Raw genomic sequence first — 27,070 nt, 5'->3', positions numbered from 1 at the left:
TGACACAGGGAGTTGGAACTAATGAAATCTAGGAAGCTCTGTGTATACTCTTTGCTAGTTGCGCAACTGTCAACTGATGCAAGGATAATCTAAGTCACATAAAATTAGGGTATTAAAATTAATTCAAATGGAATCCAACTTATCAAGGTACCTAATGTAGTCCTCAGGTGACAATAAAAGGAAAAAGAAAGCAATTATGTGGTAATTTACTTTACGAGTGTGACCAAATTGTTAAGGCTGAACTCAGAATCTTGAAGTATTTGGCTGACGCTAATATTTGGGTAGATAATAACAGGATACTCTCCTGCTGCCCCCTTGATGGTCTAAAAAAACTGACAGATGTAACTTATTACAGAAGGGATCTTACAAAAACACTGAAACCCTTATTACAGAGGGAATCTTACAAGAACACTAAAACCAAGTTTACATAACACCACATTCATACCTTACTACAGAGGGAATCTTACGAGAAAACTGAAACCAAGTTTACATAACACATTAATACCTTATTACAGAGGGAATCTTACAAGAACACTGAAACCAAGTTTACATAACAACACATGAGAACATAAAGTTTACATAACAAGGCATTCTTACCTTACTACAGAGGGAATTGTATGAGAACACTGAAACCAGATTTACATAACAACAGATTCATACCTTATTACAGAGTGAATCTTACGAGTACCATGAAACCAGGTTTACATAACACATTCATGAATGTGCCCAAGTATCAGGAAAGCCTCAAAATAGGCACTTCATTATTCAGACTCTCAGAAGTGAGCAGAGCCATCTTAATACACAGTTGATTATACTGTAATGTCTAGTAACTGAACTTTGCCTGTAAAGGCATTACTGTGGCTGAAAAGGTCATAGCCACTATACAGAATGCCCGAGAGAGACGGAAAGGCTATCCCTGGCATTTCACCTGTCAATCACAACCTCCTCTGCTGACACACACTGAACCCCTCTCCCAAAAGGGCACCACTTAATAAACCAGTTGTTAAAATCAATTATTTTTGTTCGAAATAGTGGCAACATTTTCAGAGAAGGCAATACAATTCTTATGAATAACTGCCTTGGAAACATGCATATAGAGGTCAACATCATGCCCAGGGTACTGTATCTCACACATGGGCAACAGTGACAGTGTATTCTTACTTAGAGTGAAGGGCTTTAAGGGATCTGGTCACACCCCTAATCCTAGTGCCAGACAGACAGCGGACATTGACACTATCCTTTCATAGGATCAGCGGGGCATGAGAGTGCCTAACTATACACTACCCTATTAACAATACATTACTGTATGTGGGTACAGCCTTGGGAATCTTTATCAGAGTAAGAGTGGAATCAGGGTGGATCTCTTCAGTTGCAGGTGAAGGTACAAGAAAAGATGTGTTACTGTGAGCAGCCGTGACAGAGATTTCTTCAAATTAGGTCTTGGTATCACTGCTATTGATTTTTAGTAACCTTGGCAAAAGTGTGGCTGTTGTTAAGCGGTTATCAAGTAGTGTTAAACTGTTTGCTGACGTGTAGTGCACAACGGCCTAGTCTCTAAATTTAAGAAGTATTTTCACTTCTCACAAGTAGTATCAGTACATGATTAAAGTCCATCTCAATAAGCATGAAGCAGTCACTACAATGTGTCAAGAGCTCCTAAAGTAAAAATCCTTCCAGGAGAAAGGGATACAGCAGACTGTGAACCCTTGTTGACACAGGGCACTTGACAAAATATTAACAACTAACTGGTGAAGTATCACAAGGATTAAGTAGAAGATTCCCTCAACTGCCGTACAAAACTGAAATGAAGATGATCACTCAATTCAATTTTAGTAAGAAGGACCTCAAGAAAAACAGTGAGAAATGTAGAAAACTTGAGGCCATATTCAATAAATACAAGCCAGAAGTGTGAAATAAACTATTGTGGCCTATAAGTACACTACTACTAAGTGGAAGTGCAGTAGATCCATAAGCAGGTGAAACAAGGGCAATATACAACTGAAATCAACTCAACACAGCAGGATTCCAAGAAGCTCAGTAAACGCACATCTAAACTCCATGCATACTAAACAAACGCCCAACTAAAGGAGAAAAGCAACATTTACAAGGAAACAGTCATTCACTTAGTAAGAAAAACACTCGGGACAAACTGCAATCAACTTGGGCAGGCAGGGTTAGGACTGCTACCTCTCCCTAAAGAAAGGGCAACCACAACCACCAGGGCCAAAATCAGAAACAGTCAGCCTCAAGTCACCCACCTGCTGTCTGGTCCAAATCTAGATGAAACAATGGCAGATAAAATCCAGTTAGTGCAGCAGGTACAAACCCAGATATATAAAATCAAAATCTATAAAATCCACTTAATGCAGCAGAACCCCCAAAAGCTCTGTAATGCACAGCTCTGCATTATAAAGCCTTGGAGCCCTTAATAGTCTTTTGCCTGTAAGGCAATTTGAATGGTAGAGCTGCTGCTGGACTAGCTCCCCTAAAATAACACATTACTTTACAGTAGTGAGGGCTAATAAATTGAAATGTTCTTTTTTTATCTCTAGTTTGCAATGCATTCAACCCCCCCCCCCCCCCGAAATGGCATACAACAAGGCACACTCATAGACAAAGAACACTGTCAAGGGTGAGTCTGGATTCCTGAAGGGATGCTTCCACTGCCTGGATGCACCTGGTGATACATCATAGTACACACCTAAGAACAGCATTCAGTTGCTTATGGTGTGTACCATATCACACAATATGGTATTATGCAACCAGATACAACACAGGAAGATGGCAGCACTGCCTGTAATATCTGTAGCAACAGCAGATGATCCATCAGGTGCAGAGTCATCAGAACTGTCTATACTGTCACCCCATGCAAGGAAGAGGCAGACACAAGAGGCTGTGTATCATTTGCAACTAAGGGTCATGATAAAGACTATACAGAATGAAATTAACACATACATTATCATGCACAAAATATGCATTACAGTGCACTGATTGACCACGCTGCACCATCAGGCATCATCTTACTCAGATGCGCATTATTTTCAGAAGTGATATACGGCACACTGACAGGTAACAGCAAAACTATCATATGTATAAAGATCATGGTGGTAGATGTCGTGGCCATGCAGGCAGTAAGCAGTTGGGGAGAGTCAGATATTATATCCTCCACCAGTAGGGTGAAGCTGCCATGTGACAAACTTTGGCCTGGTGTACCATATGACTTTGCAGTTGCCAGGCTTGGATGCACACTGCATAAAGGCTGGCAGAGCACTTCAGGAGTGTACACTGAATCTCAATATGGTGCCTCAAGTTCTGAGTCAAGAGCTGGATGGAGGCTACGACCACCTATTATGGCCTAGGTGTGGCATTCATATCAGTCAAAAGTTACACAATGTGGAACTGTGGAACCAAAGCAGGGTAACTACAAGGTACCCAGGGGTTAAGCGTGATAAACATCAGTCATGACCATAATATTGGCAGTATCCATTGCCATATTCAGAAGTGACAGTGATGCAGTCTCCACAGCAGTGTATGCCCTCTGTGAAAGCCTAGTCTATTCACTGTCCATTTTGCATCTGGGCACAATGTTATTAACAAAACATTAGATTATTATATAATTTAAAATCTGAAACACCCAATAAGTTTTACTATATGCTGAAAAAGGGACTTGAACTGGTTTTAAAATCTGCTCTTTTTCGTGTGAAATTGTACCATATCTTTAACACAGAGTCACATCCCATTTTATTTTCTAAACATGAAGCAAAAATATTGTATGCTCAACTAATATGGCCTCACCATAATTTGTACTAGGTTAAATTACAACATTACAATAACTTGAAAAGAATTTTGTGTTTCTCATGCATGTCTCAATTGGGCAAAACAGGGTCAGCATGGTTTACAATTTTATACTGATGATATACACATAGATAAGATGTTCTGCTCCTGACTGTTATTAGTACACATGTAAATTGCTTATTACCCATGAACAACAACAACCACCCATTTGGTCACTCTGCCTTATTATCAGCTGTCATATCAGACAGTATGTTCCTGAAAATCATTAAATCTATCAAAAGTCTAATGTGTTATGCCTTTTGTCACCAGCCTGGAAAAGAAGGTGTTGATTTAATTTTGTGTCTCAAAGTAATAGGGCTCATGCTCTAAGATTCCTGCATCATAATGACATAATTCCTGAACCAAGTAAACTTTCAGTAGTCATGTTGGAAAACTGTTTCCATAATTTTGGTACTGCTCAAAGCAATGTATTTTCTTTATTAATATTAGTAGAACAATATCCTTTATAGGCATATAAAACTAGCTTTATTCAATTGAAACAGATTGTTTCACAGTGCTGTCAAGTAATTTTATGTTGTCTGTTTCAAACAACCAAATATATTGTGGCATGAACAATACCACTGTGCAACATGATTTTAAAAAGGAACCAATAACTTATTTTAATTGCTTTCCATTACACATTACTTCTTTTAACTGATCTAAGAAGATTTTCTTTGTGGTCTTTGAAAGCACCTATTTGTACATATTAGAGAAACTATCATTCCGTTTGCTTAAAAAAGGCTTGAGCTTTTAAAGTTCATTTAAGCCATTATCGTTGCCCTTGGTTGCCACTCTGGGTAGCTTTGTTATTTAAGCAACAGTTTAGACTTCTTGTCTGCATCTGGATTTACACATTACAGTCTACTAAACCTAACTTTGTGTGTATCACCTGCTTGTACCACAAGTAAACCAAGGACATTACTTTTCAATGTATGCAGTATCAGTTCTAAATGTTCTGGGATTCTCTGTATGAATTTTTGCTTGGCTTTCTCTGCATATACCATGCCACAAATGGGCCTAGCTACATTTTGTAGATATATAGCATCATGTGTAATAAACTGCTGGATAGTATTACTAAACTTAGTCATATCATTTGTAACTGCATGCATTTCTCCAATATTGATTCAAGAGGTATAATTTGTGCACCTGTTGCAACACTGGACTCTCGTTCCCTGTTTATCAGTATCCTTAAGTAATTTATATTAGGCAATTTTTCACAGCTGAAATGAAGACAACTGCCCACAAATTCACTGAATGGGATTTTGCAATGGAATGAACATTTCAAATATTTTAGCAAAATTTTGCGATTTCTCATAACAAATTGTAAGCATTTAGATTTTGTTACCTGGGCACATTGACTAGACTTCCTGAACTTGGTTGAGTGATTTCAACACTGTGAAAATAAACAGACCCGAAAAAGCAGAAGACTTAACACCAAAGTTAAATTAATTCTGTGCTTGATTGACACCTAATAACCATCCCATCTTATCTTCAATTCTTTCTACTTCCTTAGACAAATTCAGGATACCGCCATCTCACTTGAAATGCTTTTTTATCATTCCCCATTTCTTTTCTACTGCCACATATTCTCACTGCTTTAGAGCCCCCATACCCCCCCCCAATATAAATATTGTTTCTGATGGATAAAGGGTGAGAACTTAACAGTAAAGTAAAGATATTGTCTACTAATCCTTTTAATAAACCTTACTGACAAGACAAGCCATTTAGTTTATCTTGCTTACTGATCATGACATCTCAGAAAAGTGTTTGGTTTATTACTATCTCAAAAGTAATTGGCAGGCAGCCATTCAATATATTCTTTGAATGTACCCAGTTTTCCCTGTGAAATACTCTACACAAAATATTGTCTACACACTTAATGGAGGTGACAAGACATTCTAAAATTGTTAGTGGACTAAATATGTGATCTTTAGAGTGGTGGTGTTCATTAGATTGTAAGACTTAAACTGGATTTATAAGTCATAATAAATACAGCATATACAGTGGATATAAAAAGTGTACACACCCCTGTTAAAATGCCAGGTTTTTGTGATATAAAAAAATGAGACCACAATAAATCATTTCAAAACTTTTCCCACCTTTTATGTGACCCAATAACCTGTCCAATTCAATTGAAAAACAAACAAATCTGTTAGGGAAAAATAAAAAATAAAAAATAAAAAATGTACAATAAGCTGCTTGCATAAGTGTGTACACCCTTAAACTAATACTTTGTTGAAGCACCTTTTGATTTAATTACAGCATTCAGTCTTCTTGGGTACTTCAGTGGTGGTGCAGCGGTAGCATTGTTGCCTCAGAGCAAGAGGTTCTCCCGTTCGATTTTCGGCTGGAATGCGGGGAGTGCCTTCTGTGTGGAGTCTGCATGTCCTCCCCGCGGTTGGGTGGGTGTTCGAAAGACATGCGTAAATGGGCGTGCCTTCGTTGAAGATTGAACGTCGAGCTGGCACCTCGGCGTTCATGAAAATCTACTGCCAATCATTAGCGGACCTGAGTTCCGCTGTGGTGACCCCTAACCGGGAAAAGCCGAAAGACAACAACAACATCCAGTCTTCTTGGGTACACACCTGCCATCAATTAAAGAGACTCTGATTAACCCCAAATAAAGTTCAGCTGACCTAGTAGGATTTTCCTGACATTCACTCAATTGCCTGCTACAGCAAAAGCCATGGTTCGCAGAGAGCTTACAAAACATCAAAGGGATTTCATTGTTGAAAGGTATCAGTCAGGAGAAGGGTACAAAAAAATTTCCACAGCATTGGCTATGCAATGGAACACAGTGAAGACAGTCATCAAAAAGTGGGGAAAATATGGGACAACAGTGATGTTGCAAATAACTGGACATCCCTCCAAAACTGATGAAAAGACAAGAAGAAAACTGGTCAGGGAGGCTACCAAGAGACCTTCAGCAACACTGAAGGAGCTGCAGGAATTTCTGGCAAGTACTGGTTGTATACTACATGTGACAACAATCTCCCATATTCTCCATATGTCTGGGCTATAAGGTAGGGTTGCAAGATGGAAGCCTTTTCTTACACAGAAAAACACCCAGGCCCTGTTAGAATTTATAAAACAATACATCAAGTCTTCCAAAAGCATGTGGGAAAATGTGTTATGGTCTGATGAGACCAAGGTTGAACTTTTTGGCCACAATTCCAAAAGGTATGTTTGGCACAAAAACAACACTTCACATCACCAAAAAAACACCATCCCTATGGTGAAGCATGGTGGTGGCAGTATCATGTTTTGGGGTTGCTTTTCTTCAGCTGGAACTGGAGCTTTAGTCAAGGTGGAGAGAATTGTGAACAGTTCCACATACCAGTCACTTTTAGTCAAAAACCTTCAGGCATCTGCTAGAAAGATGAAGATGAAGAGGAATTTCACCTTTCAGCATGACAATGACCCCAAGCATACATCCAAATCAACAAAGGAATGGCTTCACCAGAAGAAAATTAAAGTTTTGGAATGGCCCAGCCAGAGCCCAGACCTAAATCCAATAGAAAATCTGTGGGGTGACCTGAAGAGAGCTGTGCACAAGAGATGCCCTCGCAATATGACAGATTTGGAGTGGTTTTGCAAGGAAGAGTGGGAAATATTACCAAGTCAAGATATGCCATGCTGGCAGACCCCTACCCAAGAAGACTGAATCAAAAGGCGCTTCAACAAAGTATTAGTTTAAGGGTGTGCACACTTATGCAACCAGCTTATTGTATGTTTTTTATAATTTTTCCCCTAACAGATTTGTTTTTCAATTGAATTGTACAGGTTACAGGACACATTAAAGTGGGAAAAGTTTTGAAATGATTTATTGTGATCTCATTTATTTATATCGCAAACAGCTGGCATTTTAACAGGGATGTGTACACTTATATCCACTGTATATTAAATACATAATATCTTGTAGACAACTTAATATCTCAGTAATCACACAAGCTAAACACACACAGCCAGCAGCATGTTGCTCATCCATCTAGAAGCTTTCGTATGAGGCTAAGACGTTATGTCTGTGTTACTTTGCTGTTGAGATATTTAGAAAAATATGGAAATTATGACAACATAAGTTAATAGTACATATGAACGATTAATATCTTTTGAGCAGCACTAAGCAGAGATGAAATAGTGCAGTCGTGTTGCCCATATTTTAAGATTTAAGATAAGATCTTTCAAGAGCTTGTATGTAGTATGGTTTTGAAATTACTGTTGGGGGTTGGTTACCTTCCAGTCGCAAGGTATAGGGTTTGATTTTCACCTTTGAAAAGAACAATGGCTACGCTTAAAATGGCCCACAAAGACAGCTAGACTAGTACTTAACCTATGAAATATCAACAGGCTACATTAGACACCTTCAGGCATCAGTAGGATGTAACAGCAGAAACACCTGGGGGCGTAACTAGGCTGTAATGAGATAAGCTCATGTGAATAAGCTCTCCTCAAAGCAAGGGATACTCTAATCCAAAGTGACGGGAAAGTGCTCCAAACTTACTAGCATATTCAATGATATTCTTGCTCTTCTAAATGAGAAAAAACACTCAGGTAAAGCTTATATGTGAACTCAAAAACCAGACGAATAGAAAAGCAAATTTATAAAAAGCAACAGTGGCATCAGATCCAAAAAAACAATTTATTGCACTTAGCGCCTCGGCCAAAACAGCCTTCAAAGAGTACAAATTCACAGTAAAACATTCCCCTGCATGCGCACGCGCAAACACACACACACACACACACATATATATATATATATATATATATATAGATAGATATATAGATAGATAGATATATATATATACTCCTAATTGATTAATTAAACAATTAGTTAAACAATTAAAATTATAGAATTGAAAAATTTAAAGCAAATATTTCCAGTTAATATTTGTGTTTAACCCCCTTAGTATAAGGGTGTCAAATTTTAAAATAAACAGTTTCTTTGTATAATAATTTGTTTTTAATTAATCTTTCATCCCCCATTCTAACCAATACTTTTCCTAAAATTGTTGCCTCTAACAAAGTATAATCACAATGATGTTTATGCAAAAAATGCATTGCTATAGGACTTTCTTCTTTCTGTTTTTTAATGTCTCTAACATGTTCCTGCAACCTCGTTTTAAATTTTCTCTTGGTTTCACCAATATAAAATAGGTTGCAGGGACACCTCTTACAGTACACTACACCTTCTGTTTCACAGTGGAAAATGTCACTTATAACAAATTGTTTCCCATTTATTCTACAAAAACTAGTAACTATATTGTAACATATATTATAATGGTTGCAAGGTCTAGTACCTTTGTTATTTAAAGAAACAGGAACATCCAAAATTGGTAAAACAAAATAAGATTTCACCAACTTATCACATACATTTTGCCCTCTTTTATAAGCCACATAGGGCATATCATGAATTATAGTATTCAAAGTTTCATCTCTTAGTAAAAACTTCCAATGAAGTTTCACTATTTGCCAAATTTTGTCACTCAACCTATTATATGTAGTGACAGAGAATATTTTTCACTATTCTTAGGTTGCTGTCTTATATGTGAACTCCCTGGTGGCATCAAAAATGTAATCTTTACATATCCTGAATATGACATTCAGTAATCTGAAACATTATGCATGCTATGTTCTGCAACCTCTCCAATCTCTTTCATACAGCCTCCCTGTTATAATTTCTTCTGTTGTTTTTAATTTCTCCAAGTCTTTTGGGTTTCTATTACTACGACGGGAATGGATCCCATTCCTAAGTCAAAGTACGATTAAAGTTCACAAAATTAGTATCGTTTCACTCTTTGATGTCAGCCAAACGTGCTTTTCACAGCACCTGCAATGTGCCCAGTAATGACTCCTTCTGCAATTCATATGGTGTTACATGAACTGGTAACATATCTAAATACAATTGTAAATTCTTTTTTTATAAGACCAGTTGCTCTGACTACTACTGGAACTGACTGGGTATCTTTCTTCTACATGGCTCTCATTTCTGCCTGCAGATCAAGGTATTTTATGACTTTGTGTCTCTCTGTACCAAAGACACTGTAGTCACTAGGTGTGGCGATTTCAATGATCAATGCTATTTTTGTCTTCTTTTCTTGGACCACTACATCTGGTTTTCTAGCATCTATCTTTTGAACTGTTGATATTAGGTGATCCCATGTGATATACACTTCATCATTTTCTATAATTCTTTGTGCCTCGTGTTTCCAATGTTTTTCAGCCACTTCAATACCATAATGTTTGCACAATCTGCAGTGTAACAGTCTCACCACATTATTATGCCTTTCAGTATACAGTCCCTCTTCCATTAGTGTGTTGCAACCAGCAACAAGGTATTTGACTGTTTCCAATTCGGTTTTACAAAACCTACATATGTCTGTTTCTCCCACATCTTCAATGGACTTTGTAAACCAGCGTGTACGTAGCCCACTATCTTGGGCTGCCAGTATTATCCTTTCATTTCTTGATGTGAATTCACCTCTCCTTAACCATTCTTGCGTTCGTTCTTGATCAACATAAGGCTTTTCCAGACGTTTTCTATACTTGCAACTATATTTATGTTTTCTCAACATTTCTTGCCTCATCTGGTCCTTCACCTTATATTCTTTCTTTTGTTTTTTTAGCACATTCAGTTGCTGCCTGGTTTTTATCTACTTCGGGTTTGACTTCCACTCCTGCTTGACGTCCATATGCTTCTGCTAAATTAAGCAGAGATGTCATCTTAGATTTATTCTCCTCATGTTTCAAAACAACTTTCACTAAATTCCTGTGGAAGGCTCCAAAATATCTTGATATGGCACCTGACCAATTGCTTCCTGTTCCACTGATTTTCCCTTAATTTGGATATCATTTGCTCTGTCCTGTTGTGGTGTTTTCTGTACTCAATTTACTACACTGAACCCTTCTCTTTGCAGCTGTTCCATAACCTCAATTTCTATTTCTTTGACTTCTCCATTACTAATCTCTTTTTCTACTTTTCCTCTTAGTCTTCTTGTTTTTTCTATTGTAAAGTTTTCCATATCTGGATTCCTTTCCCTATATTTCTCTTCAAATATATTTGGTGCTGCTCTTTTTGTATTAGTTAGTTTTGCTTTCTCATTTGCATAAATATTACACCATATTAAATCTCTTTTCCTTTCCCCTGTCCATATTTCTTCTTCACATGTCTCTAGATGATCTTGCTTTTCCTTATTCTGGGGACTCGCTCCATCATGCTGTGATGTAGTCCTTCACTTTGCAGGCACTAAATAACTTCAACTTCTATTTCTTTAACTTTGCTTTACTAATCCTCTTTTCTACATTATATCTTTGTGCTCTTAATCTTTTTCTTGTGAAATTTTCCATACCAGGATGCCTTTGCCTGTATTTCTCTTTGAATATCTTTGAGACTGCCTTCTCTATATTAGTAAACTTGGCTTTCTCCTTTGCATAAAAAATGCACCATATCAAATCTCTCTCTCTTTCCCATGTCTATATTTCTTTTTTATATTTTTTCAAATATCTCTAGGTTATATTTTCTCACTTCCTCAGATGCTTCTTTTTCCAAACAGACCAAAATTTCTTGATCTATATACTGTTTTTCAAAAACCTATTGTATTAATGAAAGTAAATATTTATTTGAAGCTTCTGACATTTTTTCCTGCGGAAGTATTCTTCTTTCCTCTAATTTCTCTCGTAATCATTTTGTATATCTTGTTTCTGTAAATTCTGGGCTTTTTGCATAATAGTAACAAATACATAATTTCTTTCTTATCCTCAGTAGTCCACTCTATTGTCTTTATGGCTGTTCTTTTGCCAATCTTTTTTTTTTGTTTTTATGGACTTCTAATTCCTTCCACAACAGGGGGGGCCATCTTCCCCCTGAGCCTGGCCATTGTAGGAATGTTTCCATATTTTGAGGATTCTACACTGTCATCTTTTCCAGTCCTGGCACCAGTGCGCCTACCAGGATTGGGCAGTTTTTTTATCCTGGGGCTTGTGCACCCAGCTATCTTTTTTTTATTTTTGATTTACTTCTGAACATGATATATGCTATAAAATTACAGTCTATATATCAGTGTCGCCTTGGTGAGGTTTTGTGAAAACAGGGTCCACCTCGTGAAGGTACTCACCAAGACTTGAGGATGAATTAAATTTCAGCACTACTACTCTCCTTTGTTTGCTGACTTTTCATCTCTCCATCAGGACCCTTCCTCTGTGTATGCACTAATGTTCAGTCATACAGTTTTAAGCCTGGGACTTGAAAACAAAGGGGTTTGTTTTACAGATGTGGAAGGTCATACTAGTACTTCATCTCCTTCAGTACCTGTCCTGGGGTACCTGTGTAAATTTTATGACTGGTTTAAGTAACTTTATCCCCCTCAGTACCTGTGCTTCAGGTACTTGTATAAACATTGTGACTGCTTTACTTAACTTCACCTCCCTCAGTACCTACCTGAGACACTTGTGTAAACATTATGACTGGTTTACTTACCTTCATCCCCCTTGGTACCAGTGTCTGAGGCACTTAATTTCATCTTTCTTGTTGCATGTGCCTGAGGTATTTGTTGAAATATTATGACTGTTTTTCTTAACAAACAAGCCCTTTGTATGACATGACCACCTGAAAATTTGATTTTTTCAAAGTTTTGAGTCACATTTGAACTTTGTCATTTTTTTTTTCCTTAATTTATTCATTTTAAGACAGTTTTGTAACCTAAATTATAAACTGGAATAATCCTTGTAATTTCTGAAGTGTGTTAAATTGATCTCACAGTTTGCACTTATTCTCATCTCTTCCATCTGTCTGTCACAAACATTCATTACATATTCTACTAATCCAAAGAGGCATATATCAAACATTTTTTCCATAAAAATCCTTCCACTATCCTTTCTCCATTAATGTCAAACCTCACAGAACGTATCTGTGATATAGACATTAAGCTTTGCGTGAATATCATTGTCAATACATTTTAACTTTCAAGAATAGTTGCACAACTTCAAATATGAGCTATCAACATCCTCTATTGTTTGAGTAGCATGTCACATTATTTACTGGTGTCTTCGCATGGTTATTAGAAAAATATATTCTCCAGTACCCCCCAAGACCTGAAAGAGCTTGTCTTCCAATAAATAACAGATACGAGTGAGTGCAAAATGAGTGATACCTGACAGGACTAAATCATTCTCCGCAAGGAAGAGTAAACCTGGCTGGTGGACATCTGCAATAAATAAACTCTATAACAAAAGAAACAAATTGTTGTCCAGGACCAAGGAGGTGCATGTGCCCAATTGGAAGCAATCTCTCCTTAGCCTAAACAAGCAAATAGGAGCACTAGTGAAATCCTCCAAAGTAAACTTAGAGTCCAAATTAGCCACATCTACTATTGACACTCATAAGGCCTTCTTCACATATGTCCGTAATCTCAAAGGTAGCACCCAGATCTGTTCAGAGCTGGTAGTCAAGGACACCACATATACAAATGCCATAGATATAGCAAACCTGCTGGCTGACAGATTCAGTGAAAATTTCACCCCTCTGTCCCCCCATCAGTAAATCAGGGCATTCCCAGTACTTGCCCCCTTCCCCTTATATCTAGGGATCAGGTCATCACTGCTCTCTCAAAGGCAAGTAATACAGCCTCCATGGGACCTGATAACATCCCAGGCTGCATCCTACATGAACTCAGGTAGGAACTTGCAGCACCATTAGGTGCCCTATTCAACCAAAGCCTGAGTACCGGTTTTGCCTCAGCCGAGTGAAGGACAGCCACTGTCATCCCTTTACACAAGGGTGGAGCGTCCACTGATCCAGGAAATTATAGACCCATCAGCCTAACTAGCCTGAACTGCAAGGCCATGGAATGGATCATGGACCTCATTAACAAGGACACTGTCGACCTCCAAACACTCAATCCCACACAGTTTGGCTTCGTCAAGGGGAGGTCATGTCTGTTAAATCTGGTCCACTTTTTTGAGACAGTCACCAAAGGCATGGATGAGGGGAAGACAGTGCACACCACCTACCTTGATCTGACCAAAGCCTTTGACACTATTCACCACTCGGGCATAATAGATAAACTCTCTCAACTAGGCATCAATCCATATGTTACCAGATGGGTAGCCAACTGGTTGACTGATAGAACCCACTAGTCAAAATAGGGGAAGCCACCTCAAGCAATAGACCCGTATTGTGTGGCGTACCCCGGGGTTCGGTCTTGGGGCCCCTGTTATTTGTGATATACTTTTCTGAGGTCCAAGCTAAAACCAGTGGACTATGGCTGACCAAGTTTGCAAATGACTGCAAGTTGGGAGCTGTCATCAATTGCCCTAATGACGTGGACATCCTCCAAGAGGGTTTCACCCAAACAAATGACTGGTGCCAGAAACATGGCCTCAAGATGAATACAAAAAAATGTATCATCATCCCCTTTGGGGAGAGAGATGTCCCCACAATTATCACATTAATAACAACGTTCTAAGCATGCAGTCAGTCTTGAGGGATTTGGGCAGCCAGATTGACAGCAGTCTAACTTTTGACCACCATGTTGTTTCCACTGTACAGAAAGCTTTCTACATGGCCCACCTAATAAGTAAGGGTATCTCATCCAGGGACAAGGAGGTCATAACATCCCTATTTTCTTCCCTTATAAGGCCCATTATTGAGTACAATGCCCCCATTCGGCATGTATCTTGCAAAGCACATGCAGCAGGTGGAGAGACCACAGAGGTTCCTCACCAGAAGAATCCAGAGCCTCAAAAATCTACCATACACATATAGGCTAAAAGCCCTATCCCTCTACTCTGTTTCATACAGACCCTCAGAGGTGACCCCTGTCTGGCATACAAGACTATCTCGGACCCCGCCTTGATGGGACTGCTGCATATCCGCAAGTCAAGCTCCACTCAAGTAACCCGCACATGCAGCCTCAACCTGGTCTGTGACATCAATAGGACTTGCTGCCAGGACAGATTTGTGTCCCAGAGACTCCCCCATCTATGGAATAGACTCTCTCTCCATGTCAAGTAGAGTACCTCTTTATCAATCTGGATAACTGGATGGGAAATAGAAAATACATCCCTGGGATTCCACCCATGTCCCTACTGGACAGGGGCATTGGGTGCTGACTTGTCTGGACATTGACTGAACTGCTGGCTAGGCTTATTAGGGCCTCAGGGCCAACAGCCTAATAACTTCCTATAATCCTATGATACAACAATAGTGAGGGTGCAGATGCTGTTACCCACTCCAGGTCTAACAGCGGTTCTTCTGAAGGCAAATGGAGGCTTCACAGGCTAAATTTCTCATTGCTTGGCCGAGTAAAGTAAAGGTACACTGTGAACAAAGACAACTGCGTGGAACAAGCCAACAGTAAATTACAGGATCATCTCAAACCAACTGGTTTCAGCAATAAAAACTCACATCTTCACAAATGTTAAGTTAACAAACACTTTACAACTTAACACGGGAAATTAATGGATAAAGAACTACAAGTGGGCATGTCTTATAGCACTATATGGGGGGTATGGTATCTAGTGCAAATGAACTATCTTGCACTATAGGATTAGCCATCAAATTTCTTAGAGAAACAAAGTCACAAGTCAAGGTCATTGTCCCGGAATCCTACAGTACAAGATAATTTGCGTTTATATCATGTTATTGAAAGATGAAAATAGTGAACGCTATTTCATTGAACCTAAAATATCTAAACCACATAATATCATTCAGAACAGCAAATTTTTTCCTTGGGAAAAAATTTGCTATTCCGAAACACATACACACAACACAAGCACACCTAAAAAACATCAATACACACACATACACTTATAATCCTACAACTAACCCTACACTAAACTATACATACACTACTATCTATCCACTTACCCTAACCCAAACCCTAACCCTTAGGTCCGTCACTATCACACACTCACCTAACCCGTGCCCTAACCCTAACTCAATTAACCCGCCCCTAACCCTAATTCACCTAACCCTAACTCACTTAACCTGCCCCCAACCCTAACTCACCTAATCTGCGCCCTAATCCTAACAACCACACAATCTCACACTTACCTGAACCCGACCCGTAAATTTCCACCAAAGTGATGAAAACAGCGAAGCCATAAAATCGGCCAACTGAATTCTTTCCCTAAGAAAGAATTTGGTGTTCTGCAGCTTCGCTATTTTTAGTGTTCGCTCAAAACGGGTCGATATTAGAACATTCAAAGTTTTAAAACTTTGATGTTCTGATATAGACCCCATAATTCATGTAGCACAAAAAAGCAGATGCCCTAAACAGTAAATTTATCAGGTTTTTTGTCTTTATTTCTTTACGTTAAAGTAGCATTTCACTCTGGCTTTAATGAGGTCTGCTAATTGCTTAATTTTATACTGATTAAAAATGTAGGTAGTTTGCATATATTTTTATGAATGGACTCCAGAGAGTGGCTTTTCCCCCACAATTTGAGATAATTTTTTTTCTTTTTTCTGGCAACATCAGTTCATTCTTATGCATTTTGATATAGCAGTATGGGTTATATTATTAGGATTTGCTATTTTAGTAGCTTAGTTGTATTTCAATTAGTTTAGGCTTAGTTATTTTGGACAGTTAGAATTTAGTGTGTTTTGCCAGTAATTCTGTTCTCTGACTGGAAGTCGCAGGCAGTTCGTCTAGCACCCTTTTAACATTTTTGCCCAAATTTGAACACATTTTGTTTCGAGGAGGTTGATTTTGGTATGTATGTAGTGTCAGTTTCTTAAGAAGCTTTGTGTGACTGAGAGAGAGAGAGAGAAGTGTGTGTGTGTGTGTTATGTTGACAGTGCAAAGCTACTTTTGTTTTATAATACATGACAGATGTCTTTATTTCACTTTTTCTTTGTTGAAGTTATATTTTTAAATGTGATAGGAGTGGTGCATCTTCCTCTACCTCTAGGACTTGGCAAGACTCTGGCACCTCAGCACCTTAAACTTTCTTAGGTCACTAATCTCCTCCCTTTTACTCACAATCCTGTGTGATGAAGATCCTCTATCCAGATGTCTTTTGTCACACACCAGTGCAGATGTATCTACTGCCTCTCTTACATTGTGTTTACTTTTTCTAAGGCTTTGAAATTTTGTTTTCCTTTTATCATCTTGGATTTATGACGGTTATCAGCTTTTAGTCTACCCTTGACTTCAGGCTTCTTAGTTCTCAGGTATTTTTGTGCCTGGCTTTCTCCTCCTACCATTTTAGTATCTGTGCTGGGTCTTACAAAACCCACCTTTCCACACTGTATATACCTACTATTTCTGACTTTGTTTAATAGATATTCAGAGAAGGTTACACCTTTATATGGAATTCAGACTTTTCCAGAGTCCCCTCAGCAGTCTGTATGGAATCTGTCATATTTGTGTTTGGGCTAATTTTTGGTTTTATAAGTATTCATTACTTTCAGACTGCATCCTCAAGATGTGTCAGTTTTTTCCTTAAGTTTTAGTCTTGCCAAGATTTCATAAGTGGATGCTTCTATGTACATGACTTGCATTTGGTCACTAGTTTGTTCTACAATGAATGAAACCTGTTGCGGTTTTGACTTCCTCACCACCCTATCTTTTGTTTTGGTGTCAGCAAAGGTCGCATATTAGTTTTTCCCATGGGAATATTAAATCAGTTTTTTTTTTTTCTTCTCTATTAATATGATACCAGGAAAAGACTGGTTTATTCTTGATTTCAGGTTAAAGTACATTTTCCTTTTCCGAGAATGAGGAAAATATCTGGCCATGACCTGCTCAGAGGCTGCTTAATTTTGTTCTGAAGTGAATGGGTTTTGCATTCTGTCTACCCTTTTTCAAACCCAGTTTCAATTCTGTTGTCAGAATGGATCATAACTTAGCTTTCTATTCGTCCTCTTCCAGAGTTTCTGAGAAATTCTGCAAGTTCTGCCTTTTTACTTATCTTATTCTCGTAAAGGCATAGACAAGCTTCTTCCTCTTACCAGCCTTTTCTGGCTTTGCTTTCAGGGGGTGATCAGATCCTTTATACGTACTGTTCTCCCTTTAGGTATCTACTTATCTGTCTTATTGGTGCAGAACTTACCCTGAACTGATTTTTCTATGTGAGGTTTGGACTGATGTTCTTATATTTCTATTCTCCCAAGTCAGTCTGAAAAGTAGTTTTGTTGTCCATTTATTTATGTCTGAATCTCTTTAGTCTCAATAAGTGAGTGGTGTTGTCTCTGACCTACAAATATAGGCCGCTATTATGTTCTACAGGAAAGGCTATCTGTTTTCTAACTGCTTTCCATCTAACACTTCTCATTGGCAGCTGTTTTTACTCAGGACTGACTGCTCAAGGAACTGTTTTGAGAGTATAAATTGACAGGTTGTACAACTCCAATATTCCACGTACTGAATGAAGATGGCATTTCCCCAGGCAGGGTACTCTAATCTGGATCTATCTCATCTCCAGACTGACCTCTTCTGTAGTTTATTTATGGACACCTGGCCTCACTCTCATCCTGAATGGAGACAGGGTACATCTACAGTTGTCAATCTGCAAATCGTGCTAAATGGTGGCATACATGTGCATATTTATGGACACTGAGGTCCAAACTCCTTCCAATCTCCAGGTGCTCAAGTGACTCATTTTCACAAAGCATCCTTAACCAATGTTGTAGGTTTCTCTCAGTGATGGGTGGGGGGGGGGGTCCTCTTGTCACTTCACATTTGGCTGTTTTTACTTTCATATCCTCCAGGACAGGGAATTCCATTCAAATGACCTTCCAGTGATTCTTGGAATCCCCTCAGTGTGAGCTCCACCCTTACTGTCAATAATCCTTAGCTCTTTAACAAACAACTCATTCCTTTGCAGTTTATCTGATACAGACCTTCCTTCATCTTCTGAAGGTGCACCCTATTCCATGGCCAGATTAGAGCTGGCTAACATGCTTATGCTGCCATTACTACCTTCCGCCTTTGTGGTCAGATTCACATCTGTTAACCCACTCTCTCTATGTCTGATTGGTTCATTCTTTACCCTAAAGCCTCTGTTTACTTAGCATTCCTAGCTTGTCACTATAGACAGCCTCCTTCCTGTTGGTCTCCAAGGAATATGATTCTCCTGTTTCAGATGACAACCTTCCATTTCTTTTTTCTGCAAGCAGTTTTATGCCTTTATATTTTGGCCATTTGTTTTTTCTTTTAAGAGGCCTTGCTGTACAGACTGATCCCTATAATTTCATTTCCTCAGGGGTGCCCCAAAGAACATCTGTAGAGCTTGCCTTATGGCTTTATATTTTGGCCATTTGTTTTTCTTTTAAGAGGCCTTGCTGTACAGACTTATCCCTATAATTTCAATTCCTCAGGGGTGCCCCAAAGAACATCTGTAGAGCTTGCATTATGGCTTTATAGTTTGGCCATTTGTTTTTCTTTTAAGAGGCCTTGCTGTACAGACTTATCCCTATAATTTCAATTCCTCACGGGTGCACCAAAGAACATCTGTAGAGCTTGCCTTCTTGAACTCCTCCATTGTCCTCTTATCTAATGATCCTTTTATCAGTCTCTGCGTGAAGTCAAATTCTGCTGTGCAACAGCAGGTTATCTATCTGTGGGATAGACTGCTCTTTTTTAAACATTTTCAGCAAAGTCTCTTTCACAGCATGCCACACTATTCCCTTCCTACCACTGTAAACTCCTTAGGTTTTGGTGTGTAATTTAGGGCTTTCAAAGCAAGCCTATCCCCTTCACGTGCTTTGACTGTCTACAGAACTTTACAAGGGCCTACGATCACACAACAGATCCCTTCCTGGCTTCCCTCTCAACAGGCAAGGCAGTCCTTATCAATATTTTTTCATATTGTTTTTCCCCCTCCAAGGACTATGCATAGAAAACCTTTGTTACATCCAGGGAACATAATGTATCTTTCTCCTGTAATTACCTCGGTTAACAGTTTTTGGGGGGAAGTCTGACTACCCAATCTATGACCTGTACACATCAGCACCATCTATGGAATGACTCCAATTCTGTCATTTGATCACGTAACTGGTTTGGTTTTCACAACTGCCTGTTGTTCCCCTTCTACACAGGCATCTAGGGTAGTCATTGGTCTTCTTTTCCATACAAGCTTTGTAAATAAGTATGACCATTAACTTAACATTTCATGGCTTCGGGAAATTATACTATAGCTGTATCCTGCATTTACCTCTAAGTTGCCCTTACAGTGTGTGTTTTTACTCCTTTTTTCATAGTAAAGAGATGGGTATCCTTCTAGCAACTGGGTTTTCAAATAGTTAAACTCCTACTTTTATATTTTGAAGACAAAGGCATATTTTAGGTGCTCTCATATTTCTTTTAGTTTTTCCTTAGTTAATGGTTTGGTCTTCTTGGCACAGGGCTTTGCTCAACTAGGGTCTATTTAAGAAGTGTTCAGGTTACACCATACCTTGTTCCTCTTCGTTTGGTTTCTGTTACACTGTGGATAACAGATTTTCTAATGCACTGTTATATATTTACTGTGCATTTACCAGATTCTCCAAGTCCTTATATCTTTATTCCATACTGGGCTGAAGGCTGGTTCCATTGTGGTCATGCAGCCAGACCGTCCTTTGTCTAACACTTTTATATCACTGTGTCACTCCCAGATTCCACTTCAGTCTTGCGGAATGCTATCACTAACCTTGGGCTTTGTTCTTCCTGGGTGTTAAGATGTTCTATATTGGTTCTCTAGGTCCTGCTTAATTTTTCTGGTACTCCATGACTGACCAAGTACCTCACCATAAATGAGGCCTGTTTTTTGTGAGGATGCTTGACAGCTTTTTGCCTCTAGGCTGTTCTTCACTCTCACACAAATTTACTGTCCTGAGGCTGTTTCTTCACAGTTCATACTATGCTTGTGGAAATACTGTTCATACTTCTACTGGTCACATTACTACTTCTTGACTAGTGGTAAAAGATACTTTTGATTATGATTCCAGTGACAAGGATGGCATATCTTTTCCTGTCATGTTCATGAATTAAAATTAGTTTCAGTCTCTCCCCCCGCCTGTGAGATGTTTAGGTCAGAAATCTCTTTCTGTGTTCCACTTGGTGATACTGCCTCATACACAGACAATATTTAACAACCACCCAGCAGTTTTTCTTGGGCAGCATCCTAGAGGCAGAGGAAGAAGGACCAATCATTTTACACATGACACTTCTGTACTTATTAGAACCAATGTGTATGAATGAGTCCATCTTCTCTATTACCCCCCCCCCCTACCTTTTTGGTCTAGAGATTATTCTTGCAGTTAGTGTTTGTCATCTCTTTCCTCTTTGGGGTTCAACAGAGATCTGGAAAGGTGTCCTTCAGTGCAGAGGACTCGATGATCACTAGGGACTGGGAACTAAAAACTGATCAAGGAAAACATACCTGCACAGTGCAACAGATATTTATTTCACTTTTTATATGAGGTCTGCTATAAGGATAAAGCTTCACACAAGAATACACACCCACACACAAATAATGTGAATGTCTCCTTCCAATCTGGACTATGTAAACAGTTGACAGCAACAGTTAGCATTACAAGGCTTTTATTCAGCAGTACTTAGTGACTGTCAGTGTTTGTGTTTCTGTCTGGTTCAGGTGCTTTATTACTTCCTAGTTTGTTCAGTAAATCTTGGGTACCATCACAAAGATTCGGGACTGATACTCAACTGCCTTTAACAAGGAAGAAGAATCTCTCTGTAGGGAGGTGTCCAGCTGTCCACACATAGTGTGATCACTGCACAATGTTCCTTTTCCAGTAAACAAGCTTTCTGAATGGATAGCAAGGAGGAAGCTGTGTGATGTTATATACAACTATAGACAATAGTTAAACAGGCAATAATTATGTTTGTTAACCAGGGAATCCTATTGGCCAGAGCCCATTTGCACATGAGAGGCCTGAGAAAAAAAAACTCTGGACAAAATAATACCATAAAATTGTTAGGTGCAATACATCATTAGTGAAAATTGTCAGAAAAAGCACATCTACTTTCAGTGCAATGAATAATCCTGAAAATGAAAAAAACAACAGTTCAGATTTAAACTTGTGTGCAAAAGTAGTATACAGGAACTAAAGTACATTAGTTATACTCGAAAAAAACAGATTATTACAGGCTAACTTTAAACGTAAAGCCAGTCACAAACAGAGAGAAGTGTGCAGCTAACATCAGCTTGAGTTGAATATGACTATCTGATTAAATTACATTTGAATGTCGTTTTCTTTCTGCTTTTCTGGGTTAGGGGTCGCCACAGCAGAACTCCAGTCCGCTAATGATTGGCAGTCGATTTTTATGATGCCGAGGTGCCAGCCCGACGCCCAACCTTCAATGAAGGCACGCCCATTCACTCATGTCTTTCGAACGCCACTCGACTGCGGGGAGGACATGCAGACTCCACACAGAAGGCGTTCTAGCTGAGAATCGAACGGGAGAACCTCTTGCTATGAGGCGACAACGCTACTGCTGCACCACCGCGGCTATTAAATTACATTTGAATATCATTCTAATAATAACATTTAATATCATTCTAATAATAGCAGCAAAAAGAAGGTGATTACCATCCAAAGATCTCGATTGTAAAAGCCAATATAGTCCCAGGAACACCAAAACGAGAGGCACCACGATGTAGTCAGGTAAAAATTCTTTATTAACAAAATAACAAGCGCTTTCGCACACTATCCAGTATGCTTCATCAGGTTACCTGATGAAGCATACTGGATAGTATGCGAAAGCGCTTGTTATTTTGTTAATAAAGAATTTTTACCTGACGACATCGTGGTGCCTCTCGTTTTGGTGTTCCTGGGACATTCTAATAATAGGGAAGAAAACTAGAGAGAAGTACAAAGGTGTATGATAAGGAAAAGGAAGGATAAAGAACAGGGGAAATGGTTAAAAACATGGACAAAGAGAAAGTGATGAACGTTTACAGAGATGAAAAAAGGCTTCATTTGAGTCAAGCTGATAGTAAAGGGCTTAGTATTAGGCTGGGAGAGATGTAGACATATACAGAATAACGAAGTCAAACAATTCTATAAATACAAGACCAAGACTTGGATGGCAGAGAAGCATGTTGCCTTTTGTGAGTTTACATGCAACAGACTGCAGATTTAGCAAATACCCAGCTTACACAACACTGAGCTGCATAAAACTGTGAGCAGAAGTACAAAAAATATTCTTTGATGGGATATGAAAGGGTTTCGGAAGCTGTCTGCAAACATGGCCTTCACTATAAGAAACAAGTTCCAGAACTTATGCTAACTCATAAAAATGCTGAAGACCATATTCTCCACATTGTAGATGAAGGATCTTTTCCCCAGATGCACCTTCTCACATATGGTCGGGTCTTCTGGAATGAGTATGATAATCTAGTAATGTCCCTTTTGTACCAGGGCAAATGTACTTCAGCACCATCATCTGCAAGTTTCTAAGTCTACTGCTGTGCTTCTGGAAAATGTCTCTGTGCGGAGATAAAACTTTTCTAGTAGCTGCCTGCAGAGGTATACTGTCAGCTAAAGAGGCCAGTATGGTGATGTAATGGAAAGACAGACTGAAAGCTACTATCAACTGTATATGTTTAATGCACTGAAGACTAAAGATAGCTCAAAAGACTAGTTAATTCTAAAGTGTCAGTCTTACTTGCCTAACAGTACAAACAGGCCAACAGTAGGTCAACAGCCCAAAGGCTTGTCAGACTACTCCAGCTCTGTGGCACAGAAGCATAAAGCCCTGACCATGCCCTTGATGACCCATGTTTCAGCAGCAGCATGAAAAGCTAAAAGAGATTGAAAGGGGAGTGAGTGGCACTTGTTGGCAATCCCAAGGATGGAAGATGGTTCAAACCACAGCCAAACTCCAACAGGTTAGTAGGCAACCCATGAGTTGTGGTGATACTGCATTGCCATTGAAGAGCATGATTAGTTCTGTGAGTGAGTTATGCATGTGCCTTTCCCAGGTGGCAGCACTGCAGCATCTTGGCCACCGTAGGGTGGGCATCTACATGACTAGCAGACTGACGTGTTCCATAAAAATTAACTTCTACATTTGAGGGGGAAAAAATGAGTGGATTAGACTCAGGCAGGGAAGGGATGAGGGAAGGGATGAGATGTAGGACAGGGCTGTTGTCCTGTCCAGTGAAGGAATGGGTCTCGCTCTTGCCCACAGGAGAATGAGTTCAACTGGGTGCAGGAAGGAGAGCCACTAGGTAAATCGTTTGAATAAAAAAAAAGCTGACAGATAAATACTGGTTTTCCTTATAGGAAACAAGTGTAAAGGAAATAAAACATGTATACTGAAAAAAATCTGAGTTAGGCAAATACTGCAAGTGTCCTTGGAGACATTTCCATCTTGTTCAGCTACTTACCTGTTCTGCAATTGTGAAACTCCAAAGCACTTTCTATTCGGAAGTACTTCTCACATGTTGCACACTTATACATGTATTCATTGTCAAACTATGAAGAAAAAAATACAATGAGTAAAGTGACAGAAACAAACAAGGAAGCACTTTTGTATAAAAAAAGGCAGAAAATGGTGACATAATTCTGTATATTTCAACGTACAAAACAAAAACAAGGTTCTGTACAGGCAGGACATGTAAAACATTAAAGAAGAAATGGCAGCTATTTTATATACTGCTATGTGAGGGAAAAGGTCCTCCACTTCGTTTCATGATACCAGAAAGGCAGCAGAGTCCATCTTTCCTCTTGGGACTCCTATCCATTAGTGGATGAACAAGTCAGGCGCACAGCTTTGATACTAGAAGATCAGAATACAATGGGTTCAGTTCCATGTGCCTGAATTTATTTTTTCCAACAGTTACAATACACTGTACCATAATGGGGTGTAGCAATCCCAAGTGCATCATCCTTCAGTTAAGACATGAAACTGAGGTCCTGTCTTCTGGAGATGACGGGAGTTCAGGTGGATCCAAAATATCCTATGGCTCTTATTAAAAAGAGCAGGAGGGTTTCTCAGTACCCTGGCCAAATTACCCCTAGTCATTAGTACATCTGTCTCAGACCTTCCCCTTGAAAATAGGTCAGAGGCCTTATGGGACCACCCCAGTCAAAATAAACAAATAAATACATAATCATATAAATAAATACATGCCACCACAACTAAGAGTATATGATATGTGTAACATCAAAGCACTTAAGGAGTGGCACAAATCTAAGTCCAATCAGTTCTATAATATACAGTACCTTGCACTATGAAGCATCAAAGATATGTTTACCTTGTTTAAGGAGATGTGTTGTTTAGTTGGAGCAGAGAATTATGTTGCCTCTACCCTCAACTCAGTGTTGAACTCAATATGTCAACATAGCAAGCACTGGCACAACTGCTACAAAGGTTCTTCAAACTGATCTTTTAATTTTCCAGGGAAAAATGGCAGGGGTTAGAAGTCAGAGAAACCTAGTCCTAAAAATATGAATATACTTGCCTCCTAACTTTGTCAAATTTTGTAAAACTACATCACTAAAAGATAAGGTAAAATGTAGCTGGACTGCTCTGTACAATCAAATTTGCACAAAACTGTACATAATGACTTCTGTTGGTACACTTGTACTTTTCTGCATCATGACAATATTATGACTTTTACCTGGTAACAATAACTGGTTTAATTAATAAATACAGAAGATTTACAGAAACAATACTAAATTTCTCTAATGCCCTGGACACAATATTACAATCAATCATAAAAACTGTAATGCTCTGGAAAGTAATGAAGGTATCCTCAAATGTTTATGTGCCACTGCATCTCCTGCTCAGTGTACTTCCACCAAATGAGCTCTGCTGCAATGGATTGCTTCAAGGATATGCAAATAAGATATGTCCTGTGTATTACCGCAAAAACATCTATACAAAGCAGTGAAAGATACAGTAGCAAATATTTAAGAAAAGCAAAATCTGGTGCAGCTATGCGCCATGGAATATATAACATGGATGTGTGCTAGGAGAAAGGCGTATCCCAGAAGACTGAAGAACAAGCATACCTGTGCCAGTGTACAAGAACAAAGAACACATCCAAGAGGTATCTAACTCCTGACACACTGCATGAGTGTTCTGGAAGGGATGTTTGATTAAAACATACGCAGTTTAGCAGAATGTAAGATGGGAGATGAGCAGTTATGCTTCATACCAGGATGCAGCACAACCGACACAATGTTTGCAGTGAGACATATGGTTGAGAAGAAGCTAGAGATGAGGAAAGAATTCAACTGGGCATTCCTGGACTTGGAGAAAATATATGAAAAGTTTCTAAGAAGGCTGATTCGGGTAGCTGTGCAGTGGTCTGAAGTCACAGAAACACTGGTAGAATTAGTGTAAATTACTTACAAGGACCCAGTCTCAAAATGCAAAAGTGTTCTGGCTCACAGTTCCAAGAGGGAGTGGGTGTGCATCAGGGTTCAGCTCTGAATCCACTGCTGTTCACACTGGTGATGGACTACATTAGCAAACAGGTTGGAGGGGACTGATCAGCAAAGTTGTTGTATGCAGACTCTGAGCAAGAACTTTAGCAAAGGATAGGAGAATGGAATGCCAAACTGAAAGCTCATGGGATGAAACTGAATACGGATAGGACAGTTGAAACAGCTGCAAATGGAGGCAATCAGAAGAAGTTGAGAACTGACATACAAGGGAAAACAGTGGAACACGTTAACTGTTTCAACATGGACTCTATGGGACATACAAAGAAATGAGGAATCAGTGCAGAAGCCAAAGTATTGCCAATTGCAGAAAAATTAAAGTAGAACAGATTACAGTGCTTTGGGCATATGTACAGAAAAGCAGAAGACAATTTGGTGAAGATGACGTGGGAAAGAGAAGAAGAAGGCAAGAAAAATTGAGGGGGTACAGCAAAGAGCTGGATGGATTGCATGAGAGAAGACCTGTGGCAGTCAGCATGTCTGTCTCAGAAGGCAGGAGAGGGGCATTATATCGAGAAAGATACCACAACATCCAACCCCGTGTAGAAAATGGGAAAAAGCAGGGTTGATGATGTGCGCTAAACCTAGATGGAGTGACAGGTTCACCATCCAGCACACCTCCTGCTGATCCAGAATAGGCTACCATTACAGGTTAAGCAATGAAATTTCCAAAAAAAAACACACCCAAAACAGCAGCAGTTTAATCAAATAATTTTAGTCACACCAACAGACATCTGGTACCTCGGCTTTTCGCCTTCAGCGATACATCTCTATGTCCACACTTGCAATATATACCATGTGAACCCCACCATTAATTAATTGTATCTCGTTACATCT

General features: G+C 39.1%; 1 protein-coding gene across 1 annotated transcript in view; it reads right to left on the bottom strand.

Moving 5' to 3' along the window:
• Window positions 1-27,070, bottom strand: part of PRDM15 (PR/SET domain 15) — an 852,733-nt gene that overhangs the window by 464,858 nt on the left and 360,805 nt on the right. Inside the window, exon 11 of the mRNA XM_044071950.1 lies at window positions 24,169-24,256. Within this exon, the coding sequence (XP_043927885.1) occupies window positions 24,169-24,256 (88 nt within the window). The remainder of the gene's footprint in view (window positions 1-24,168; window positions 24,257-27,070) is intronic.

Source organism: Protopterus annectens, chromosome 5.part0 (genome assembly GCF_019279795.1).
Source record: "Protopterus annectens isolate FY-2018-M chromosome 5.part0, PAN1.0, whole genome shotgun sequence".
NCBI lineage: Eukaryota > Metazoa > Chordata > Ceratodontiformes > Protopteridae > Protopterus > Protopterus annectens.
This window is presented reverse-complemented; position numbering and strand designations above follow the sequence as displayed.